Source organism: Anarhichas minor, unplaced genomic scaffold (genome assembly GCF_050575085.1).
Source record: "Anarhichas minor isolate MPS153535 unplaced genomic scaffold, ASM5057508v1 ptg000024l, whole genome shotgun sequence".
Taxonomy (NCBI): domain Eukaryota; kingdom Metazoa; phylum Chordata; class Actinopteri; order Perciformes; family Anarhichadidae; genus Anarhichas; species Anarhichas minor.
Genome location: NW_027466470.1, coordinates 9,078,549 through 9,104,412, shown reverse-complemented (window position 1 = coordinate 9,104,412; position 25,864 = coordinate 9,078,549). Strand labels below are relative to the sequence as shown.

The 25,864-nt window shown below is 40.8% G+C and overlaps 2 protein-coding genes across 2 annotated transcripts; one reads left to right on the top strand and one right to left on the bottom strand.

The window, feature by feature from the left end:
- The first annotated feature begins 229 nt into the window (after nucleotides 1–229).
- vapal (VAMP (vesicle-associated membrane protein)-associated protein A, like) lies at nucleotides 230–14,523 on the top strand. Its single transcript, XM_076097344.1, has 6 exons — nucleotides 230–397; nucleotides 6,706–6,858; nucleotides 9,042–9,145; nucleotides 10,283–10,363; nucleotides 12,840–13,022; nucleotides 13,551–14,523. Exons 1-6 carry the CDS (start codon nucleotides 340–342, stop codon nucleotides 13,710–13,712), a joined length of 741 nt encoding a protein of 246 aa, XP_075953459.1. The 5' UTR covers nucleotides 230–339; the 3' UTR covers nucleotides 13,713–14,523.
- Nucleotides 14,524–15,793: 1,270 nt separating this feature from the next.
- LOC142956849 (protein APCDD1) lies at nucleotides 15,794–25,477 on the bottom strand. Its single transcript, XM_076098608.1, has 3 exons — nucleotides 24,593–25,477; nucleotides 18,626–18,947; nucleotides 15,794–17,525 (listed from the first exon to the last, which is right to left on the bottom strand). Exons 1-3 carry the CDS (start codon nucleotides 24,905–24,907, stop codon nucleotides 17,062–17,064), a joined length of 1,101 nt encoding a protein of 366 aa, XP_075954723.1. The 5' UTR covers nucleotides 24,908–25,477; the 3' UTR covers nucleotides 15,794–17,061.
- Nucleotides 25,478–25,864: the final 387 nt, after the last annotated feature.

The window sequence follows — 25,864 nt, the reverse complement described above, 5'->3', positions numbered from 1 at the left end:
TAAACCACAAACATGGACTAACTAACTTGCAATACAATGTCCACGGGTGAAGTAAGGACTCGTCCTCCTTTAATTACAGTATTTTTCTTCTTCTAAGTGTCTGAGTGTACCCGCAGTGTAACTAGATAAATGTACCATAATCACATCACATTCAGTAGCTGAGCCACGAGGGCGCGCAACAGGGTTGTGCACTCGCGCGTTCTCGAAGTTTTTGTACCCACATGCTCGTTCGCAGAGCTCAGTCAGCATTTGACTCAGTAGTGGCAACAGGGGAGCTAGAATTTCCACTTGTCAGTTATTCCCTGATACTGAAATCAAGTGCATCCCCACAAGCTAAACATGTCAAAGTTGGATCAGATACTTGTCCTTGACCCTCCCTGCGACCTCAAATTTAAAGGTAGGTAAATCGACATTTTCTTGACATGTCAAATGTCCAGCGAGTAGTGTTGGAGAAATACCTGAACTAGAGCGATTTCACACTCCCTCAAGCGAATTTCGTTGCTAGCGAAGCTAGCTAGCATTCACCGCCATTTTAAGTTAGCTAGGGACAAGAACGGGCCGCTGTATCCTCCTCGCGCTGTAGTGACGTGGATAGCCGGCGTGGCGTGTCTTTTTGACCGTTTGCCATATTTATGACCAGCGGACGCTAACTGACAACACCTTGCGAAGAAGTGGAAGAACGTGGGGCAACTACCAGTGGTTGTTAAACGGAATGGAAGTGAACACACACAGCGCACTATGTTTGTGTTTAGCAGCTAACATGAGCTACTAACGTTATGCTGTTGCTAGTGGGGTTAGCCACAGCAAACTGTTGTTTCATTTGGACTCAGCCTATTCACTTACAACTCATAGCCCGGAGGTAATGGGAGAAGGGAATTAAGTTTTTTTCAAGCGACACATATAACGTTAAGTGTCCAAACTGACACACCTCGCGCAGATACTTTGCTGTGTTAAACTGGTAAAAGTAACTGACAGTTTGAATGACAAACTTGGCTTACTACGGTTGACAACAGACGTTAGCTCACGTTAGCTCCATTTTCCTAACTTCCAACCGTTAAATGACGTTATATATGCTCAGTAGATGTGTCAACGGACATAGTGTTATCCCAACTCATTCATAGGAAACCAAAGTAATCCACACATCAGAGTACCACTGATTGCTTGATGATATAACGTTCAATGATGTGTCAGTTAACCGTTGGCTAATGGAAGCCAGGCTAATGCCAAAGTTGATATCTAACGTTAAGCTAGCTAGCTTACATTCTTAGCTACTAAGAACAAACTGCCTTGTTTTGCCGTTTTTAGACCTATCAACGGTGTATTTTAAGTTTGACATTTGTATGATTTCAGCTGTTGCTCTCGTTGTGAAGTGACAATTACAAGTGATTGAAATAACAGCCAACAGTAAAACTCTATTGTTACAAGTTACAGTAGTTACAAGTTTCAGGTTTAACTAGTCTGCCAAGGTGATGGGTTTTTCCAAAACAATCCCAGACCATCATCACGTCCCCATTATTCATTTATTCCAGAATTATTTCCTTGTGTTTTCTTTCCTTGTTGCAGGTATTATTGTCAGTGTGGTTTTATTGTTGCTGAATGTACCACTTTTTTTAGAACCAGCCCTTTGTCTCGGTTATCCTACGATGCTGATTGTCATTAAGGACTCTGTATGAGTGGATACTGATTGTAGCCCGGACATGACAGGCTTGTTGGAGAGGTCACCAGTTCAAATACCAGACCCACAGGACAGCGATTGAATGGGGGGACAGTCACAGATGTTTTAGGTGATGAGGTGTCCTATGTGTAACTGATTTGTCACATATTTTTAGACAATGCAGATCCTACACCTGATGATACCAGAGAATGCAAGAAAGCCTCACCTTGACCACAAAACTCGTAATCAGTTGCTGTACTTTATTAAATCAGGAAGTGGTTTTTTTGTCACTGGTAGATCCGTGACTGCTTTATCAGGTGTAGGACTTGTGGTGGTGAATAGAGCCTGCCAGTCAAAGAAATTACAAAGATATACAGCTTAAGATAAACAAAACTCATGTTGCGTTAAGTTTAAAACTAGCTAGTTCAAATACAAACGGTAGTATTGACTTTAAACCTGATCAAACTTTCATTAATGTTGTGCAACAGGTTGTTGGTGCTTTAACAGACAACTTCTTCAGTGAAGTAGTGAAATGTTTAAGAGTAGGTGTCTGGCTGCACTAGTCGGCTCAGTTTGAATAGATACAAGTTTGAAATAGAGCGGTCAAGACGTAAACATGAATTAATGTTTGTTCTCAGCTGAACCTTACATTGATGTTTCCTTTAGTCTGATGGCAGAGACATGGTCTGTCAAAATCAGATCATAGAGTGTACCTCCTACTTTTATCCGATTTAGGTAGACTGTGTTCCCGTTTTTCTGATTAGTCACACGGTTTCCATTTTCTGTTATCAGGACAGGTTCAACTTTTAACCTCTGTGTTCTGGAATGGATGCAAGGCAAAATTACAAAGTTAAGACGAAGCTGATCATCATTAATTGATAATGATTTGTTGACCAGTTCTATTTCTGCTTAGTATGAGCATAACTAGCAAGCTGACTTAGTTACACCAGAGTACAATTTGAATAGTCCTCTTAACCTCTCATTTATGCAGGCCTGAGTCTGAATACAATGTGTTATACAAATAGTTTATGCACCTTGACCCAAACTAATCTTCCCATGGTTTTAACTTAAATGATAGATTGGTCAAAGAGAAAGGATCACTCAGTTTGGGAGGTTTTCCGTACTTCAGGAGGATCACAAAGGAAAATTAAATGGTTCCTATTCTGCCTTTTGAAAAACAATATGAGGAGAAGGAAGATGACCACAGCTTCTTGACTGTCACAGAGGCCGTGCTAAATTTGTCTGCGTGCATCTGAGAGCTGGTCTGTTTTAGAGCCTCTGCTGGGATTCCTCCAGCAGGCTAGAGGGGGCAGCCCTCCTTTCCTTGGCTGGTATTTTTAGAATAGGCCTGGCCTGGGGGACCCTAACTCAGCATACATGCAACAAGATGAGAGAAATGGTGCTAACGCTGCTCGAGCAAAGGTGGCATCGCAGTGTTAGGCAATGGAGGCAGGCTATGTGGGTGTATATCTGATGTGCATAACTGCTTTTCTGTTTCAGTACTGATATAGTAATGCCTACACCTAATGCTGATCAAAAATCTGTATCGCGGTATTTTTTAAGATTCTTTAAGATTTTTCACGGTATATCACAGTATTTTATTATTGTTTTAGCATGACTGGGCCTTTATGTAGGTTTATGGTGGCTTATTATACAGTGAGGAATATACAAATATTTCGGTCTTTTCAAAATAAAATATTTTAAGATGGTTGTTTGAAGACTATAAACTGACCAGAGGTCTGTTGTTCTAGAAAAGAGGGCGACTGTGTTGGCATTGTTGGTATAATGTTAGGATAGAAGTTTTTTAGAAGTCTTATTTAATAGTCTGTAGTGGGACCATGACCTTGCATAGGTGGACTGTTATGCGTTCGTACTGTCGCTCGCTCCACTGCTTGCTTTCCTGTCCTATGCAGTGCCACGGGGAAATGCCTGTAACGAGCGATATCTGACCCTTTGTCTTCGCTGTTTCACTGGGGCGAATCCAACCATCATAATCACACTCTTGATAATCCATCACGTTTTGTGACAGAGGTGACAGAGGTTGTTAGTTTTAGCACCACTGGCAACAACAGTGACTTATTTTGACAGACACGGTTCTTCCAGTGCATCTCTGGTCTCTCTCTCTCTCTTCATCCTTCATCTCTCTTTTCTGTTCTTGAATGCGTAGTAGCGACGGACTTCCTTAGCTGGTAACAGATTCTTATGCTGCCAGATAGCAGCTGTAATGTTACCCAGGATGCCGTTTGATGGTGTGAATTTGTGAATGTACAATTATTAGTTTTACAAATTGTTTACGTGTCTCAAATTGTTGCGTGCCATGTGCTTTACCCTGTTAAAGAGAGTTAGTTGTGGGTTATTAATTGTTGTGTAAGTTATTACCATGAGTGAGAAGGGTACGCAGTTAATGCACTCTCTGCTCTCTCCGACCGTAGCGCTCTTCCTGGATATTCCCGGAATATGAAAAATGTATATCATAAGGGAATTTAAAACAGCATGGATCGGTATACAGCCCAGCACCAGCTCACAGTACCACCTAGTGTAGAGATTTATCTCAGTCAACCTTGAATTCTTTCCTGCAGAAAGTACACTGTTGTCTTAGGTCTGCATGTTTTTATTGTGTCTGTGTGACAGAAAACTGTTTGATAAATAAACTGATGCTTCTCTTGGCCCACCAGCAAGTACAGGATAGTAGAACGGCTTCAGGCATGTGCAAAGGGAAGAGGAAAGGTTTATAAGCTGTAATTATCATGCCTGCCAGGTACGTTTGAGCTGTCCCAAGTTACATTTACGTCCTTCATTCCTTCAAAAATGTAAATGAGCTCTTACTATCTTTGTTACAATAAGCTGGTATGTCCACAGCAGGAAGCATCTCGTATGTTCTTCCTCTAGCTTCCAAAACGATATGCAGGAAAAACTAAGATGTTGGAAGCAGGGAATGTGCACAGAAATGTGGCAAATGAGGTTCTTCAGGTTTGTAGGAATGCCTTTGTGACGCACCTGTTTTGAAAACAACGCCCCAGTCATTCCTATATCTCGACACGTTGGCTTTAGCTGGGTAGATCCACTCCAATCTGGTCACGCATTGCTTCTTATCGCTCTGAACGCTGGGTGTGAACTAAGGCTGAATGTGGGCTTTGTGAACTCTTGAGCAACCAAGCTGTAAAACAAACGAATGGTGGGAGACTAGAAAGAATATTGAAATGCTTTTATCCATTGTTTTTATGTATGAAAACAGTGCAAAGGAGTCCAAAGTCACAATAACATTTTGAATCGGTTAATCCTGAAGAAAACTTTATCATGTGTTAAGACCTTTTTTTTTTTTAAACTATTCCTGTTGGTTAGGGCACAAGAGACACCTGATGATGATTTAGTAAAAAATGATCGTTAGTATCGTTATATTTGTTCCTAAAGTGTACTGGAGTTGCATATCGCATGCCATGGTTAAGTTATGTTTGAGACTGAGAATATGACCACAAATACTGATAAACTATATCCTGTGAAACAATTTTAATCTGGGTACTGAAACGGACAGTATCAACAAAGTCGGATCCTTTGTTTTAAGACTCCTCATAGGCTACAGTCTATTTATTAATTTGCTTAAAGACCTTTTCATACGAGGATATTTGTTTCTAAGGGCCATCGCTGTAATTTATAACGTGTGATTATTGCACATTTTGTAGTTGTCTTCGTTTCAATTAAAAGGAAATCAGTGATGTCCCAATTTTTGTCATCATCTCTCTTTGTAAAGTACAATTTGAGGAAAGTTTGACAGCTTGTGTTGTCGTCGTCTTACCCGGGCTCAAGCCCGATGGCCCAGGAGGCGAGGAGGGGAGGACAAATAAAATAAAATTCATAGGGAGAAAGAAATCCTGCAAGACTGTCTGTGGTACTCCTGACTGAACGGGACCGAGGGTTCTGTGCTACCGGTTGAATGGGAAGGTTTGCGTATAAAGACACAATGGCAGCAGAGGTTTTACTCTGACACAACCAGCCACCAGAGAAAAAAAACAACCTTTTTCTGTCAGCTGTATATCTGACTGAGATCTGTTTCTCTTACTGACTGACAGAGTGAAGACTGAGGCAACTGACTCTCTTAAAGAGAAAGGTCTCCTCTGACGCTCTCTCTTTTCTCTTTTCTCTCTCTCTCAAATATCGTCAAATATTCCTCACTCAAGCTTTGACGCCCCAAAAGTGTGATTAGAGACGGCTCGGGATCACTCGCTCAGTCAGTTGGTGACAAACTTCAGGGCTGGCTCCCACTTTTCAGCGCTCCAGCCAAAACCAGCTGGCTCTTTCCTTTCTCTCTGACAGTTTTGGCAGCACCCAGTTCACTATGCTGATTAGGATACAGCTCCACCACGTTGCTGTAATGCCACTGCCTTCCCACATTTACAGAAATCCCCCATGCGCAACATTTTGTGTTTTCCATGAAGACACCCATCAGAGTTTTGTAGAGATCTAGAGGTGGGATAGAAGTTTACCACCGCCTGGTTGTTTTCTGTGCAGGAAAAACACTGATCATGGGACACATTCTTTTCAAGACCTCTGAGGCTAATTGTAAGGTTGTTTCTAAATGTTTTACTTGGCATCCATTTGTGTTTTTGACGTGATATGGCTTATCAAAGTTGGATACTGTACGGTAAAGCTCCTGCAATCCAACTTCAAGCCAAGGAAGTCCCTATTCAATTAGTCCTCTTAATCATACAGGCTTAATTGAGTTGTACCCTGGCGGTAATTTTCTAAAAGTCTTTGGCGCTAAATTACTGTCGGCATTATCGGCCTTTCAGCGGTGAGATATAACTTGAAATATTGAATTGACTCTATTTCTGCCATTTCACTGTAAACACGCAACATATTTACCATTCTAGAGGTATTCTAAAGGCCCTGGGGATTTCTGTCTCCATTGCAATTTAACGCAGCAGCAGTTTCTTTAAGTTTTGCTACAAGGATACTTTCGTCTTTCTTTATTTTCCCTTTTACAGTTTACACAGGAGAAGAGTGTACTCCATGATATAGAGATGATAATGTGTTTGTCTTTCTTTGTCCATCAGGTCCTTTCACAGATGTAGTCACCACCAACCTGAAACTGGGGAACCCTTCTGACAGAAAAGTCTGTTTCAAAGTGAAGACGACTGCCCCGCGCAGATACTGTGTACGGCCAAACAGCGGCGTCATCGATCCCGGAGCAACTGTCATTATCTCTGGTACGTTATTTTTGTTTTTATTATTAGTCTTTATTCCCTTTTAAATTCAGTGACCAGACATTCCTTTAGCCCCTCAACATGTTGTTAATAGAGTGCTACAGGGATGATGTGTTTTTGTTAGCATAGCACTAGTTCCCTCAACAACAAGCCAATGAGACTTTGTCCATTACATTTTGGATTATTGCTGAAAAAAGCTTCGTGGCAAACAAAACGTTATGATACTTACACATTTTTACCCAATTATCAAGTCCCCCGGGCTGCGCTTCACTACGTGATGTAGTGTAAGAACTGGATTTAGACAGAAACTGACTGTAGAGTCGGGATGTAACCATCATTTGAACCTTCAGTGGCCAAAATTAGTAACTTACAAACAACTTATTCACTAAGTCAGTCATACTGCAAGTGGGTACTGCCATCCAGTATTTTAGCATTTAAAAATATTAATCCATGTAACACAAGGCTAAGGAGTTAGATGCTTCATAATGCATCTTGCAAAGAGATGAGGCTCATTTCCAAAAAGGAGATACTGCAGAGGAAGATATCTTCAAGTCTTATAAGAGACTTGAAGGGAAATGTTCTGTAAATATCTTTTTGCTTAAACAAAACTAATAGGACACTTCTGATTGGAGGGTCACTGGCTACCTATTTAAATGCACAATGACATTGGAGACTTACTGTTTATACACTGGATTATATTGGTAGAAATAAACGTCTTAAAATTGGTTAGGAGATGATGGAATTAACTAATAATATAAAACCACAACAACATGAGGGTGATCAGATGTCAGCCTTCGACCTTAAGTGTGGGAGGAATGTACTAACTTGAGATTTCCACATTACATAAAGAACATTGTTTATTTTTGGCTTTCTGAAGTGAACATTTATTTCATTTAGGAAAATGAGATTATTAACATTGAGATCTTTTGACCAGGATGCATATTACCAGTATTGGTTTGTCGTGCTAAACCCAAGTACACAAAGTTCCAATGTTGAACACCCAAAGGTGAAGCGGACACACACACACACACACACACACACACACACACACACACACACAGAGCTTCAGGAGGTTCATAACTTATGTGGAGGCCTTCATCAGAGCATTTAATGAAAATGGAAGTCATGTCATTTGTTTACTGGACTTGACAGGTAATTGTCAGGTTCAAAGGGTCACATCTTGAGGTCACTTGAGATCCCAAATACATCTGACATACTGTTTTAACTGAGGTTACAGGTTCTGTTATGTACATTCTATGTTTCCATATTTTGAGTTCAGAGGAAGCATTGAAACTAAAATCATCTTGTTGTTCTACAACATTAAATACGTTGATGTCTTTAAGAAAGGAAAAGGGTTTCTTCCAAGTGGCTAAAGGACACTACTAAATGTAGTAACCCGACCGTGATGTGCTCTGTTTATAGCCTAACGTTAGCTTTTTACCTCTGGCCATTGCATTTATGCTTCATCAATCATAGAAGTGGTGTTCACAACAAGTATCATAATTGTTTGTTTGCCACAGAGCTTATTTTCTGCAATAATTCAAAATCCAATAAAAAAAAAAACTCCCGTTGGCATTTTGTTGAGGGAACCAGTGCGATGCTAACTTCCAGGGTTGGCCCACAAACATATGTTCTCCATATAATGCAATAAGGCTCTCAGGCTCTTTCAAATGTTTATTTTCTTGTAGATCAACATTTAATGTTATCCCTGCTGAGTCAACACACATACAGGCATGATTTACTCATTCCTCCGCCTCATATCTTTCTCAATAACTAACCAGTCATAACATTTCATGAAAGAAATCCACCTGCCCTCTAGTCGGCTTCATCAGTGGTGGAAAACTGAAACTAACAGAAAACCTTCTGCTTCTACATAAATCCCAGCATCGTGTGGCTCATTGTTCGTGCTAATGGTAACTTCAGCACCTCCGATAAAGTGTAGCTCAGAGCTGCTTCCTCAGAATCACACAGAAACTCAGAGCTACAGATCAGAGGGGAGGAGGGCAACGTCCCAGTCTTAAGCAGGGAAAGAGTCAGTGTGTGTGCGCTACCTTTTCATCTTTTGGGTATCAATGTTGTCACTGACAATTGATTTGTGGGATTTATTATGCTGATTATGATATATGTTTCCTGTAGAGAGATGTCTCTACTCAAATGTTTTAACATTGTTCATCTTTAATTTGCAGTCATGCTACAGCCCTTTGATTATGACCCCAACGAGAAAAGTAAACATAAATTCATGGTGCAGACGATTTTTGCCCCGTCACATGTTTCTGACATGGATTCATTGGTGAGTGATTTTTATTTACTTAAAGAAGTTGTTTAAAATGTGTATAGTAAAACACCGACTTTTAAATATATAGATACAAACACACCTTCAGTAATAAGGATGTATTTAAAGTTGGAGCTCTGAATTACATGCTTGTGTTACTCTATCATTAAAAACTCTTAATTTAAAGCTAGCCCCCCCCCCCCCCCCCACACACAAACTATTCACGTTGTAGAACGTGAATAGTAAAATGTGGTAGAACACAAATACGCTGGACAAATGTTTAAACTACGCTGTTTACCCTGAAAAAATGCAGTTTTCTTTAACCTGAGTTTAAATTGTATTTGTGTGCTTTTCTTTTAATTCTTGTTTAAGATAAATACAGATTAGAGTGAGCTTTCCATACATTATAACACCTCAGTGTCAAATGACACTCCTACATCTTTTTTTTTCTCTTTGAAATTGGTCATCAATGATGTCGGGGTAATTGTCATTCTGCAGAGTTCATATGTAAAGCGCTCTGCTCTTGTATAAGACCATAATAGCAGAACATCAGATGCATTGAGAAGCATTCTCAGTTGTCCACCAGAGGACAGCAAAGGCTCATACAGTCAGTAAAACATTCACATACCTTGAAGTCCTGTTCATGAACTGACTTGTCATGAATGAGAAGCAACATCCAGGAAGTGTAGAGGAACAAAGGTCTCCCTGGTCCTGATAAGTAAACTGGGATCTAATAAGGTTCCTGCTTTATCACATGGACCGTGTTACACCTTCCACTTATGACAGAGATTATTTCTTTAACTTAAACTTAAAGCAATTCTCTGCTTTATGAGCACTTTTAATCCGAACACCTTTGTCATAGAGAGTATAAAATAGAGTTCAGGAGCTGACGTGATGGAAATTTGTCACTCTAAAAACACAGACCTTAATAAACCAGTGGAGGAATGTACACTTGTGTTTGTGGTAAAATGAGTCGAGGGGGTTATAACTGTTATTTAAATGAAGCTGTGCATGTTTTATGTCTGCAGTGCATGTGAATAGTATATGATATATATAATAGTGAATAGATGTAGGTTGAAGTGTGTGTGTGTGTGTGTGTGGATATAATCCAGCTGTTAGTGGATGAATAACATGCCCATTGTTCATCTCCACCAGTGGAAAGATGCAAAACCCGATGATCTCATGGATTCCAAGCTGAGATGCGTCTTTGAGCTGCCTTCAGAAAACGACAAAGTGGTAAGAGATGCAGCCTCACGTTGAGAACGGCTGATTTCCACCTCATTTAAATCAACTGAAGTATGATTTCTGTCTCTGAAGGATTTCTGTCCAATGCTCAACTTTAAAACTTTCCAGAATACCATAACGTTCCATAAAGGCAAAAAAAACGTTGGAAAAAATGTACAGCAATAACGTCAAATTATATATTATGATAATTATTGCGATACCTTTCTAGTATCGGTATACCGTGCAACACTAGTGTGAAGTTAGCTGTGAACCTAGCAGTGCAGTCTGTGTGTACAGTTTGTTTTAGGTAAATAAATACTACATCTCAAGACCAAAGCATAATTACTGAAGTCAACAGCTGACTGTCAAATCAAATAAAGAAAGTTGAATAGAATAATATATGAACAATATTTGTCAGTTTTCAAATTGAATTGGACGAATTATAAATAATAAATAATCTAAAAATAAATGAATGTTCTCTTGTTTCATGTAAAATAAGGGCTGCATTCAAGATTAAATGACATAACAGGAAGCTTTTTTAATTTGTGTGTTTCTTAAAAAAATTTATTAATTTTAGAAAAATGAACTGAATTGCCCTGCAGCTTTAAATTCAGTTCATTCAGGGTGAAGTGATGTCACCCAAAAAAGCCACGATATTATATTCGTCTCATCTTCTAATAAGATAAGTTAGTGAGCAGGGACTTTATCTGTGGTTATGAAACCACTTGTTTCAGCTCTATCCTCTCTGTTAACATCACTGTTGGAGAGTGAATTCATGTGTTAGGATTCTGATCATGTTGGGCTCTTAGGTTGTTTCATATCTGTGACTTCATTTCAGATGTGAGTGGGTACGTTTGCTCAAAAGATTTGTGCTTTGTGTCGTAGTGGCGCTTCACATCACCGCTGTTAATAATCGTCACGGTCTCTGAACATTTGAGACATCCTGGTTTTCAACCGTCCGTGGGAAGAATGAACATTTCCGAGTTTGTCCATTCTTGGTTAACGGCTCTGGTCTCTCTGACCACATGTCTCTCTTTGGACCACGCGTATTATTCTCCGACTACTCGATTAAAACTATCTGCGACCCTGGACTCGCTGCAAACTGGCAGACAATAAGGAGATGGCGCAAAAAGACAAAATATAATAAAAGCATGGTACGATGATGGGAAGACGGCTCCTCCAGAGAAATGTACACCAATAAGTTTCATTGTTAGACCACACATAGCTGCTCAGGGTTTATGAATAGTGTTGAAATTTACAATCAACATTGACATCATTCAGCGCAATCAAAATTCCCACTTTATAGTGTGTTTTATCCCTATAGTCATAAATGAGATGCAGCAACTCCACTAACTCGGCATCAAAATGTACCACAGAGTTGAATCGACGCTTCTCTAACAGTGTCAACTTCAACAGAGCGTCATAATAAACTGGTGACTCTCTGAACACTGGGAGCCTGTATTAATGAACTCAGTGTAATCAGGATTTAGATAAGCAGTGCTGCTGGACAGCTCAGCGGGTCCTCACAGTTCAGGTGAAAATGCCACCGGTGTCAGATTTAGCTTACGCTAAGAGGCTCAACAGTGAGGCTATGTGGACTGCTCAGTCAGCACAGTGTCTGCGCTCTGCTTCCTGCTTTTGCCCGTGTAGCATGTACAGTATAGTATGTATGTGCAAAATGTTAATTATGTAAATGTGCAGGATGACTATGTAGTTTGAGGTGTAACGTCATAATGTGGAAGATTTGTGTTTAGGCGTAATAAGCTGTCAAACCCCGTACTTTGGTTTGGTGGAGTACCAAATACTGTCAAGTACTGAAAGCTGGTTAACAATTACTACACAGTTCTTGCCGTCTCACAGACGGATGTTTTTCAAAAACTCACTTGTGAAGGAACCGAAAACAATCCGTCGCTCTCTCAACCACTTCTTTTACCTAATGAAGGTATGAGATCCAAAAAGGCTTAAATAAAGTCAGCACAAGTGATTGTCAGCGTGCAGGATTGCTTTTTTTTTTGTGTGTCTTTATCTTAGTTTTGATCATATAGTTGCCCGGGACCCTCACATCGGTACTTTTGAGGTGCCTAAATGAATTGTTTATTATTTTGTACAAAAACAGACCTGGGCCTTGATAGACTTTAATATCAGCTTGCCTTGGATGGTGGTACAATGGATAATAACATCATATCATCATATCCTGTCTGTGTGATGATTGTCAACCCTCATCTACCGTTACTACAGTTGTTGCATGTCCATTAGAAAGCCCTTCATTTCCCCATGCCGCCATGTTGTCTGTCCCACAAAACAAAGCCACATCAAACGTGACTTCTTGAGGGACGCGTTTCCTCTCTGGTCTCTTTGATCAGCCACTGTGAGCTTCTGGGCCTCGGAGAAGGCGGCCTTTCTTTGGCACAGGCCCATCTCCCTACTTAACTCACGACATGGCGGATTTCACGTCATTGGCTCTTTCTCTCCTCTACTTGTTGGGCAGAATGACGTCGAGGCGACCACCAAAGCAGCCCCTCTGATGAACTCTGCGAAAGGCGACTCATCAGCAGCCACGGTGCCTGTAACTGCCTCAGGAGACGATCCAGAGATGAAGAAAGTGCTGGAGAAGTGCAAGAGGCTGCAATCTGAGATGAGCAAGCTGGGTGATGAGAACCGGCAATTAAAGGTCAGATCTGTGGATACGTGATATTCATAACGTGGTGAAACATTCTGGTTTCATAGGCCTTTTATCACACCACATTTTGTCATACTGGTCTCTATAAGTTTAGCCCAAGCAGTAATCTCTGGGGCTGAAAAATGAAGCCCAAAACTGCAATTCCTCGAATGGCCACTTGAGGCTCCAAAAGGGAGTCGATCCCCAGGGACCCCCATGTTAAGATGCCCAAATGATTGAAACGATTAAGGGCGTGATTGACGAGTCACTACCAAAGCGTTCGGTTGTATTAAAAGATACTCTAAAGGAGTCGGCTGTTTATTTTTTCCCCAGTAAGTTCATAAGAAACGTGCCAATTAATATCACAGTTAACGCAAATTACGGCTGCACTGTGCGACCCAAGCTAGCGTTAGCATTAGCTGGTAACTTGCCGTCTGTTATGCTAATGGTACTAAGTTTGAGACCGCTTATCTTAATTGATGCATGTAAACCTGTATTGTGCAGGTCTGTTGACTGTGTCCTGCTCTCCCTCTGTTACAGGATGATGGCATTAGAATGAGAAAGATGCCTCGCTCAGACCAAATGACATCAAACTCAACTAGCCTCCTCGGCCGAGAAGCCAGCAGTGCCTCCCTGCCCTCCCTCCTCGTCGTGATAGCAGCCATCTTCATCGGATTCTTCCTAGGGAAGTTCATCTTGTAGACTGGGAGGTGCATGCCAGCCATATCCCCCCCAGCCCCCCCCCCCCCCCCCTCCACCCCCACCCGCCCCGGCTCCGGAATAAAACAGGCCTGGAAAAAAAAAAAAAAAAAAAAGAAGTCTTTGTGTTGACTTTGCCATATCATTGGTAGTGTGTGGCCTACAGTGAACACATCTGTACAGCATCATTCAAAGGCGTCGCCTTTTTACAATCTCACGCGGTTAAGTTCACACAGAGTTGAGAAAAAGAAAGGCGGCAAAAAAAGTGAATGTTCCCTTTTTTTTTTTTTTCTGTTTTTTGATGGCTGGATTATACAGGTGATGTGGTGGGACAATGCAAGTTGTATGCTATCGGTCAACATGGAAGATGAGTGAGCCATGGGCAAGACGCAGTCAAAAGATCCATTATTCTTCTCTCTCTGTTGTTTTTAATAGGAATTGAATGGAATGTTAGGTGTCTTGTAAATGTTTTAAATCCTTTTAAACAAAAACGGAGAGAACTTCCATCAAACACACCTTGCTACCTGTTGCTGGATTGCCTCTGAAGTAAATTTGTTCAGTTTGTAATTTCTACTTCTTGTCTTGGAATGTTCAGGTCCAGCTGGGGATAATATAGGTGCCTCCTTCTTGTACGTTTCTGTCCTTTCCTTTTTCCTTACAACACCAATGCAGACTTTATATTATTATTATTATTATTATTATTATTATACAAATCATATATTCCTTCTGAGGCAAATGTTGACTGGAATGAGGTCTCATTCTTAAAATCCTGTCCCATGGTATTAAGCGTTGAAGAAATAAAAATGAAAAACAATATGGTTTTGATAGCAGTCTTTTCCTGTCTCTCTCCTTCAATGATACGCCCTTAAATATTATTATTTCATTCCATAAAATGAGTGTATTGTTTGTGTGCCAGGTTCTCCTCTCCGTCTTGCCACCGTTTCTTTTTCAGTACAAGGACAACGTAGAATATGTGAGCTAACCATGCGTTTTAATTACTCGTGACATTTCTACTAATTGCAAAGAGTCAGAGAACTAGAACATGCTTCACAACCTCGGACTCCTGCTCTGTTACGAGCTTTAATTGAAGAAGACTCTAGTGTTGAGTTATGCTTTGTTTGTTGACGGGAAGTTTGGATCTCTTTTGGATTCTAAATTTAGTTGTGAAGGGAGGAGATTCTTACACATTGTAATGGTTTCATCTTGCACAAAGTATTTTTTTAGGTTGTTCTGCCAAAGTAGTTTGGCACATTATAGGTTGCTGGATGGCAAAATCTGCACTGGTCATTTGGCCCAAAACTTAATTCGATTCAGCATGATTGCTAAAATACAGAACCTTCTTCACAAGTCTTATTTTCCCCTAAAGTGAAACCTGCAATCATTGAATTAAAGCGAGATGTATGATTCATACCGTCTCCTGGAGGACAGACCAGCGTGGGAAAAGACCAGGAGATTTTAGTTTGTTCGTTACAGTAGTGAGAGAGAGACTTAAGCATTACATGCTTTACTGTTACTGCATGGAGATAGTGTGCGACAAGCCGAATGTTACATGATTGTAAATATGACCAGCTGTTGCATCTCAAATAGAATATTGGTTGAAAATCACAGGAAATACACGGTGGGGGCTTTCATTTTGAGGGATCAATTTTTCAACATGCAATACATTTATGACTTGACAGCATACTGTTGACAATTCAAGTAGATACTATATTCCATGATTTTCTTTTTTTTTTACAAAGTATACAAAAAATCAACACTTTAAAAATGGACTCATTAGATAGAGTATCAAACCTTTTATTATATACATGTATCCAGTTACAAAAAGACATTTCTTGAAGTCCAATACAGGTTCTTCAGTCTGAAGAAGATTTTGCATTAATGATGAGACTAAGAACGTTTTTCCACTGCAAAAATAAAGTATGCTGTGATGGCATGTTTGTTCCGTCTTTGTTGAACACTGTCTGAAAGTGTTGTTGTAGAGCAGAAGCATGCTGGTAAACTCTCAAACATGTACTGGTCCACTATCATGAGCGTGACGATATCACAGAGTCCTTCATGAATATTATAATGGAGATCCCACTGAAGGGAGCTGATACTGTGCCACACCTGATGACCGCAATGCCACAGAAACCTCAAATCTACAAATGAACCAAATCTTTTTGTCTTTAACTTTAAAATTTCACAGATTCCCCCAATGGAAGCCTTTTCAAGGAGCCGCACAATCTGGACATGGTGCGGCTTTTATACAGTGCTTTTGGACCAGAATCTGCAATTACATAAATGTCCAGTTATTCATGTTGGATCATTGTTCTAAAAAGTTGAAAGAATATTTACCCCAAAAAATACTTAAATTCCTGGTTAACCTCAGCCTTCTCTGTTGTTACAAAAAAACTTGACTTTAAAGCACGATCTTATTTGGAACATAGACAGTTATTTTCAATGTTTGATCCATCAGACCACCTATTTATGTCTAGGAATATAAATGTATTCGAGTCCCTTTGCATGTATTCCATTAACCGAGAAAAACAAAACATGTCACAGCTTGGGATTGCACATGAGGCTGGACAACGATTCAATATTCTCCTTTTCATAGATAGGTATTGGAAACATATTGCGATAATTCCAAGGAAATTGTAATTTAAAATGAACACATTTTCGCACACAACAATGGAACACCGTTCAATGCATTCATTTGATTTTTCATACATTTACAATGTTGATATTTATTAAAAAAAAATATTCTCATAATTGTATTGAATTTAGCCATATTGCCGAGTGCATCTGAAGTCTGAGTATTTGTTGACAACGCTAGTTGATATGCCAATTTTCCAGGTGCCATTTCCCAATCTGAGTACAATATAATTGAAAAATGTCCCCAATAGAAAGAAGGTCAAGTGTTGGCCAGTGAATATGGAGCTCTGAGTAGTGTCGCGCCTTTTTACTGTAAACAGTGACTATTCACAAGCACGTCTTGAGACAAGGAGCTTATTGTCAAGAGGTTATTGTAGAAAAGGTTTCCCCACATCAAACTGAGTCTTGATGACTTGATAGTTGCAGGTAAATACACTGTATAAAACATACTCTCAGGTCTGTGTGGATATATAGACGTCTTTGAATATTTGTGGAAACGCAGACAGCTTGGTCTTTGGTTCCACACTAAAGTGCTAAAGTTTCTGTGGTGCAGCAGCGTCAAGTCTTTTTGGTAGCTGGCAAGGACTTCAGAGGATCAGAAGCACCAGTTTTCATCCTCTTTCACATCAGAGAAGTAAAACGTTAAAATTAGCCGTCTGCTCTTGTAATCCACACTTTTGTCTTGTTGCGTCTTATGTCGACAAAAATCCCTAACTGCTCTCTAGCTTTGCCGGCTGAGAAGCAAAGACGCGACGAATGCGACGAGAGTCACCTCGACGAGCTGCTGGCTGCCTCTGTGCCATCCCGTGCAGTCATTGTGATGCAGCAGAGGCCCGTCGATGTCGTCCTCTCTGCTGTTCTCGGACGACTGGCTGCTTGCCGAGCACTGCATCAGGGGCATCTGGTAGGATGTGGCCCGCTTCTCCGGCCGGTCGGGGCTGGAGCCGTCGCTGGGACGTTGGCCGTTGTAGAGCAGGTAGCGACCGTGGGCATCCTGCTCCATGCGGAAAAGCTCGTACTCTGTGTGGGGGAGCCGGATGCCCAGAGCCACGCAGCCGTTGGTTAAGGTGACGTCCTGCTCCACCCCAACCAGCCAGGACCCCTGCACACCACATTCGTTACCATTGAAGACGTTGAGGAGGGAGGTGGTGGTAAAGTCCATGGGAGTTACTCTCATGTGGTTCACTAGGGGAGAAAAGACATAAGATCTGTTAACTCCTTCGGTGTTTTTCCTCGCTTTCCTAACGTCTCAGCTCCTCCAAGCGAGGATGTGATATAGACGCGAGGAAGAGCCGAAGATAAGAAATCCTTGGTTCCACAGTTGTTTTAAATTAAACTGTTACATCACGTCACTGGATTAAAAACGTCTGTGTAGGATACACCTGTTTTTGGATCCCCCAATATGGTAGAGGGGGAACAATTCCCGGTCATGGGAGGAGAGAGGACGTGAGGAAGCATAATTCAGCATAACGAAAAGCACACTAAGAGTAACACCAGCAGGACTGAACCTCTCGTTTTTGATAAACCCCAGAGTAGTGATGTGGTGCAAAGGACTTCAACTGGATGCAATGTTTCTCTGCATGTCATTACAACTCTGGCCCTATTCTTTTGTAAAATCCGCCTACCAGCACCTCTAATGTCATAAAGGACATTGCATACATTAAATCTGAAGTGTAAAAAAAAGACCTGTTGTTTTTATGTGCGGGATTGTTTCTTGGCCAGTTGCAGTAACGTCCTGCAGTTTCAGCTGGTCGCCTTGTCTAATGGTGAAAGGAAGTCAGTATACATAAAACTCGGTCCCAGACTTCTCATTAATCTCTCAAGCAAGAAAGCGAATAAAAATATTTCCCAAAATTAAGCATTCCTTTAACTTATCGGACTGTTACAAAGAGTCGTACCGAAATAGTTGTATCAACAATCAAAAAGAGGAGTAGAAACATAGTTAAGGATTTAAGATGTCCTCGTCATCATATATTGGTGTAAACTATTAAACTAAAACTTGCAGATTATGTTGCTCTTTACCTTGTAATTTTGTCTTTAATTTCTCTTATATAGTTTTTCTTACTTCTATTCTTATTTTAGTTTTATACCTCTTAGTATTTTTTTTTAAATTTCTCTATTTATCTGTACTATTTATGTCCTCGATTGAATAAAGGTAAAGTCAGAACAATTAGGGAAGATTAGTTTTTTCTAGGCACTTGAACTCTTCTGAGAATCGTTTGTATTTAACGTTTGAAAAAAAAAAAAAAAATTAGCTTTAAGACCAGAAAATATCAACCAGTCACCTTTGAAGACTAAGTCTGTCCCGCCCAGGACGCGGGTGGAGTGAAGCCCTCTGCTGTAGCGTCCGCGGGCGTAGATGGTGAAGGTGGGGTGTTTACAGACGGGGTCAGAGTAGTGGTAGTAGTGTCCCTCCCACGTGTGGTTGTTGTCGTGGAAGATGAAGTGACGGGTGAGGAAAAGGACCTCGGGGCGAACTTCACAGCGCTGGCTCACCCACTGACCGTACAACCCGACAGTCAGGTCGGCTCGCGGCGGCAGGATGGGAGGGTGAAACTCATCTGAGCGGTAGATGATACGACATACAATGCAGCCGTGGTCATGGTTCTGAAACACAAGGGAGAGAAAGGTGAGCCAAGTATATACAAATACAGCTACATAAACTACAATAACCATGAAAAACTAATTAAAACAACACGAACAGGAGGTTATGTTGAAATAAAGATCCTTAATAAAGAAAAACAATTGCTTCTTAAGCAACTGTATTAGGCAAGGTGACTTAATGTGTCACATGTCACACACCAGGGAAATTCAATACAAACACAGCAAAGATAAAAGTTTTACAATTCAAACAGTACAGGCAAGGGACACAAGAGATTCAAAATGTAAAGTAACCTTTGGGACCACCAGTAAGCTAGTCCCAACAGGTTTTAGAAGGTTCATATAGCAAAAGCATATCAGAGATGTATTTGGGCCCAAAGCCACTGAGTGATTCGCAGACGAGCAGCAAGTCAACAACAGAACATTTACAGATTTATTTCCCATATCAACAGTTATCACACGAAAAACACTAAATTTGCAGTAAATAAACAATAACAGACATTTTATAGTTTAAAAAAAGCTTGCCCTCTGGTCAGGCTGTTCTCGTTCAGCGTCATGTGATGGAGACTAAACTACATTAAAACAGAAAAGAATCTTTATTTCTAAACTGAAATTCCTCAGACGACATATACACTTATTGATAAATCAGCAATGAGCTAATATCGGCTAATGATATCTGTTGGGCTCTATTGATACAGAAGCGTAAAAGTACATTTTTGCAGGTGAAAAATTTACAAAAATTAACAAAAATTAACCATGAAAATCATGAGCTGTTGATCTGTTTGCAAACTCTGAGCTGAAGTTCCCTTTGAACATCGCTGTACAAAAAACCAGTCATATTAAATCCGTCAGCACTGTAAGCTGGTTTTAAATCATTATCAGAATATAGTATTGTTAAATATACACAAAGAACTTCTGGCGTCAGTTCGGGGGTGAAGGAGGAAAAACAGTTTCCTTCAGTCTGATTCTCTTGAGTTTTGGAAGCCAGACGAGCATTTTCTCAGGGTGATCGCATCATTTTACTGTAAAAGACAGATGTCTGGTTGAACTACAGCCATGACAACAGGAAGTCACACCGCGAACAGGGAGCTGAACTTACTTACAAAACAACAGCAGGGTGTCTTCCTCACCCTGATGAAAAGAAAAAAAAAAGTCTATAAATGACCAGGACAGCTGTGGGTCTCTGGCTGCAGAAAAGACTTGAGGGCCTTGACGGACACGGAGCTGGAAGCCTTCATCGTACTGTATTCCACAAAGTCTCTTCCAACGACTAAACTCCAGGGAGGCGGTGGAGTTTTTGTTATTTGATGGGTGGTCAAAATTTAAGACCGAACCCCACCAACCCAATCACTCTTTTCTCAGACAACACTATGTCTGCATGGGATTTATGGGAAGTAAAAAAATTCTGAAAGAAGGAGGGAAAAAAAAGTCACCACCTCCTACAGATGAGATAATCCCAGTGCAGCTCTAAAAAAACGCCTCAGAGTGACGGGTTAATGGGACAGCTGGAGGGGAGGCCTCCTCTGAATCCAGCCCCGCGTGTGTGAGAGCGTAGTGCACGTTTACATCTACTTATATGTACGATTAAGACATATACACTGTATGTATGTAAGAGGAGGGAAAATAAATACAGTATGCAGAGAGTTTATTTTAACACATATGTGTAGACAAGAAAAAGAGCAGACGGCTGCAGGTGTGGAAAACATGTTCCAGATCTTGAGCCCATAAAACACAGACAGCCTGTCTGAGCTGAAAAAAATGTCCGGACTATGAACATGTCAACATTTTTATCAACTGCTCTCTTCTCGCGTGTAAACTGTGGAGGCTGGACACTAGGAACAATGTTCAGAAAGATTTTAGTATGAAAATCAACCTGATACGAGATAAATTCAGGGGGAATCATGTTCCTCCTCCCCCCATCCCCAGTGGAAATAACACCATTGAGTGTTAAAGCCAGTTCAGAGCCGCTTCAGGCAAGCTTTACCCAGTGCTTGTACAATTATTTGCAGGTTACAAATAAAAGTTTTACTGCTGTTGTGACACCATACTTGCCTCAAACATTCGAAATAATGATTAGAATCCAGTTTATGGTTTTACTGGAAGCTTCTCCAACTGAGAAAACCATGTAAAACTAAACTAAGACTAACAGGGAACAAACGAGTGACTTCTCTTAAGAAATATAGTTCAAAAGTGGAAGTGAAAAATGAGAATTTGTCACCAGGAATTGAGGCTGGAACCACAGAATATTTGTCTTTTTTTAATTGAAAGTTATTTACAATAGTTAAATTAGTTTTTCTGTCAATCAGCTAATTTGTTATTGACTACCGTTCAGCTCGTTAACGGATCAAACCAGTCTTAGTTTGAGTGGGTGAAAGCATGGACAAGCTGCTCTCAGTAAACCTATTTTTTTTTGCTGTTTAAATGTAAAATTATTACTTTACATTTAAACAGCAAAATACGCAGTTTGTAGATTCCATAGCACACAATGTCCAATGTGTTCAAGCTTGTGTTTCAATAAATTGTTGGGTCTTCACGCTGGATTCAAATCATTTTATACTCTTCTTGGAATTGAAGAAAATAAATGAGGAAATGAGGAAGGATATTACTTCTCTTGCTTCATGTAAAATTACATTTATTCATTTCATTTTTACTGCGACATTTGGCGGACACTTTGGTCCGTCTTGGCGTACAATCCACGTCACAGTAGATCAAGGAGAACTAGAACTGAATTACACTTTGTTTGGGCAGAAATCTTTCATTTGGGGATTTTGGGGATTACCGCCATAGTTCAGGGGAAGATGATGTCCAGAAGCAAACATTTTACGAGGAACAGAAACCACGTCAGGCTTTAAAACACTTCTTGGTTATATAATAGAAACTACACCCAGTGGTGGGATGTAACTTAGTACATTTACTCAATTGGTGCTTGAACTTTACTTCAGTGCTTCCCTTTCATGCAACTTTATATTTCTACTGCACTGAATCTCAGATCAAATGTAGTACTTTTTACTCCCCTATAGTTATCTGACAGCTTACTGTTCAGATTACAGTTTCCCCTGTCCAGTTAGAAACATACATCTCCACATGTGTTGATGTTGAATGTTTGTGATGAACTGAAAGATGAAGTGTTACTTTGTGTTCATGCGTGTGTGAAAATTATCCTACTTTTTAAGCTCAATAAACTTTTTGATGAGAAAATACATGGTGATCTTAAAGAATATGATGTGCTGCTGTTTAATAAACTACCCACCAGTATATAATATAATTACAGAATCTAAACATCTACAGCAGTACAATGCAACGTACGCATTAGTGATATTAATCAAAAACAAAAAAAAAAATCATATTTAATAGTAAAACATAGTTAATAGTGAATTCATAATAAGAGTCTTATCTGGCTTTTGCAATATATTTCAAAGGCTTATAGTCTGAAAAAGAAGTAGCAAAAGAACAAAGCACAAACCAAACTTAGGAAAGCGTAACAAATGACTCTCTGCATGAGGGATACATGTGAAAACACCATAACCACCGAAACACTTTACCAACAACAACAACAATATAAAAACACAGATCCCTTCCTAACAAGCATCATTATCAAGTGCTCGTTACTCTAACAGTGAACCAGGCGACAGAGAATGGAGAGAACAGAACAGAAACAAATTTAAAAACAAAGCCTGCTGCCTCGCTCTTGCGTCACACTTCTGAGATCCACCCAATAACCACCAATGAACATGCTGGCACCAGCAAACGCTCTGGACGGGGACCAGCTCTGGGTACACCGCTTATGATTAATGGATTGGATCGTCAGCCATTGCAATAAAAATCCCTGAAAAGAAACCGTTACAACCTCGAGAGATGGTCGGATTTAGTGCTTTTTGTGTAGGACGGAGTGAGGTATACTTTCTACCACCGTTTCACCCAAAATGTATACAATTTAAAACAGACGTTACTGTACGTGCATAGCTGGTGACCAATGCGGCCCAAATTTTACCAATAGTTATCATGATGCTTAAAAAAATGCTATTATAGAAGCCAAACTTAAAGAGCCAGCTCACTCAAATTACAAAATAAAATGTCCCCACTTTTCTCAACAGGGATAAGACTGCTTTTTGCCTCCACGCATATACAATGTAATTTCATTTGAACAATTATTAGACCACAAAAATATTGCCTCGTGCAAATTTCAACAGCATTATGTTTTCAGAAACATTTTGAGTTATTCTTATTTTACACTGGAACAACTTTCTGCAGAACTTTCTGACCGCCATCTCCTGTAGGTAAGACTGACTATGGATAAGTACCTCATATACATCCCCATTTAAAAAACAACAACAACAGAACTATCCCTTCAAGGCAATGCTGTAATTATGTTTGACCCTTAACGGCAACAAGTGAATCACACCCGGGCCTTACTCCTATTCAGAAAAGATGGAGGAGAAATAGAGCAAATGCAACACTTTGATTTGAGCCTCAGGCATGCATGAAATCAGACCTGGTATGCGCTCGCTGGAATAATTAATATGGCCGCATGATCCCAAATTCTAGGAATACCACATGTTGAGCGCTCCCAGAGATAGGCCGGGTTTCACATTGCGCCTCTGCGGACCAGAGGGGCTTAAGGAGAGCAGCTCTGGTCGTTGCAGAATCACAGGGGAGCGTGTCTGATCACAGATCCTCACTCCACACTGTTTACATTGCGATCAGCAACACCAAGCCCCATCATCCCCGTTCAAATGGATATTTATTTAGACATGATTTTATTGTAATCTCTGTAGAGGGTGACAGTGAAAACATCACTCTAGGGTTTCACCCAGCGGGGGGGAATGCTGTTCAGCAGTGTAAATAGAGAAATTACATCCCGCAAGCACAGCGGAGGAAAGAAAGGGCCTCTTTCTTGATGCTAGATTTTGGAGATGAAGTCAGTATGTACACAGTTTCTGGTTTCGACTACTGCAAATGTTTAGTGTAGAGGGGCAAGATCTTTGCATATGCACTGATCCTAAATCAGATTTGGATTAAAACGGTAGTTGAATAACTCTTAAAGTGTGGTTTGTTACCACAGACAGGTGGAGTTTACAGCCGCAAAACAATTCAGATTGTCTCACAAGTTATAATATTACAAACACTTGACATTCAGCCTTCTACACTTGTTCAGCACAGAGCACTGCTCTGATACCTCATAAACAAAACACGAAGACTTACTTTCAAATGCTATTTTACCCAGGTCTCCTCACAGCACTGCTTAGGCTACGCTTAAGATAAACTCTCATATCTTCAGGTCAGTTCATGCTGGTTCTGGTGTGTGTGGTCTTTGCAGTGGGGAGGGTCGACACAGCGGGACTTGAGTTCAGCAGAGGCTCTCCACCGAGCTACATGCTCAGGACGGAAAACAAAACCCTACCTGTGGCTTGGTCGTGCATTCCAACAAACACAAAACACAGTGGATGGGAAGAGATCTCTTCTGTGTTTCAGAATTCTGTTTTTTTCTTGTTTCCTACTCTGTACTCCCTCACAACACCTTATGATTATGTTGTGATCCCTTGGAAGGGCAATCTACAGAATTACTGCAGCTATACTTTGGCTCTTTAAAGACTCCACGGCCACATTTCCCCGTCTTTCCTCTACCTGAGAGATGATCATTCGGGACTTACCTTGGCATTTTGCAGGGCGGTCTGGTAGCTGGACGGCTTGTAGTACAGCCTCTGGGACGACTCGGTGTGGATGTCTCCTAGAAACAGCTCCTCCACCAGGTGATCCATGTTGTGATGCAGGTACTGCTTCTCCATCCTCAGCAGCTGCAGCTCATGCATGGCAAAGTTAAGCTCCCTGGAGCAGTCGTAGCCGCCCTCCTCGCTCCACAACTCGTAGATCACACTGGGCTCCCAGGGGCCCTTCACGGCTCCTCTGCAGCTGCGGTTGAACCTCTGGCTGAGCTCTTTGGCCACGGTGGCCGTGTGGCAAACCATCTGGACGTGGTGGAGGTGGTATTCTGCCTCTGTGCCGCCGCGGATGATCCAGGAGGCCTGGCGTAAGCGCAGACGACCCCGGATCACCAGGGTGTAGGTGGGTTTGGTGCAGTGGTTGTCCTCATAGTAGAACTGGTGAGCCTGGAAGGTGTTGTTGGAGTAGAAACTGTAGGAGCGCGTCAAGAACTCCGGACCTGGTCTCACCTCACAGCTGCAACAGGAAACAGAGGTTTCAGATAAACACCGTGCAAGTTCTTATTCAAAATATGTTTAAATAAATGCCAAAAGGTCTTAAGTTGGTCCAGAGTGTTTTAGTGTGCAGCAAGTTATGTTGTGGTAATGCAGATGCCAGCAGGGAATTAATGGAAAAGTCTTTGTGGCTGTGTTATGTTAGCATAATAAGCACATGTGGATGTAGCATGCTAACCTGCTACCATTAGTAGGTTAATATCTGGTCATCTCAGTGTGCATACTGTCATTATTCACATTGTTTAATGAAATAACCACTCGATAGATTGAATAATGAAATGAACTCATTAGTTGTATTAACTTCAACTGGCAAAATGTTTGTTGACGAGCTCCCATCTACATTACCTGCAGGTCATTGGTCTAAACTGCTAAACAGGAAGTGAGAGCTTCCAATGGGCTTTATAGTAGAGGAGCTAAGACTGTACCATGTTGAGTAAAGTATAGGGGGGCATTAGGTGCAGTTCAGGTGCAGACTTGCCAGGAGCTGTATGCTTCTATAACTTCTCTTTTATTCAAGTTCTTGTGCGTTTTTTCATCTTGTTGGTGTTATGTACACTTCAGAATAACAAGCAAAAACGCCTAAACTATAGGCTACATGTCACGTTTTAATGCCCTTATAGGGGCATTAGGGGATAGTTGCATTCGATTTTGTATGTCAAATCTTCCTGCCTGCCTGCCTGTGAATTAAAGATGCATAGAAAAGACAAG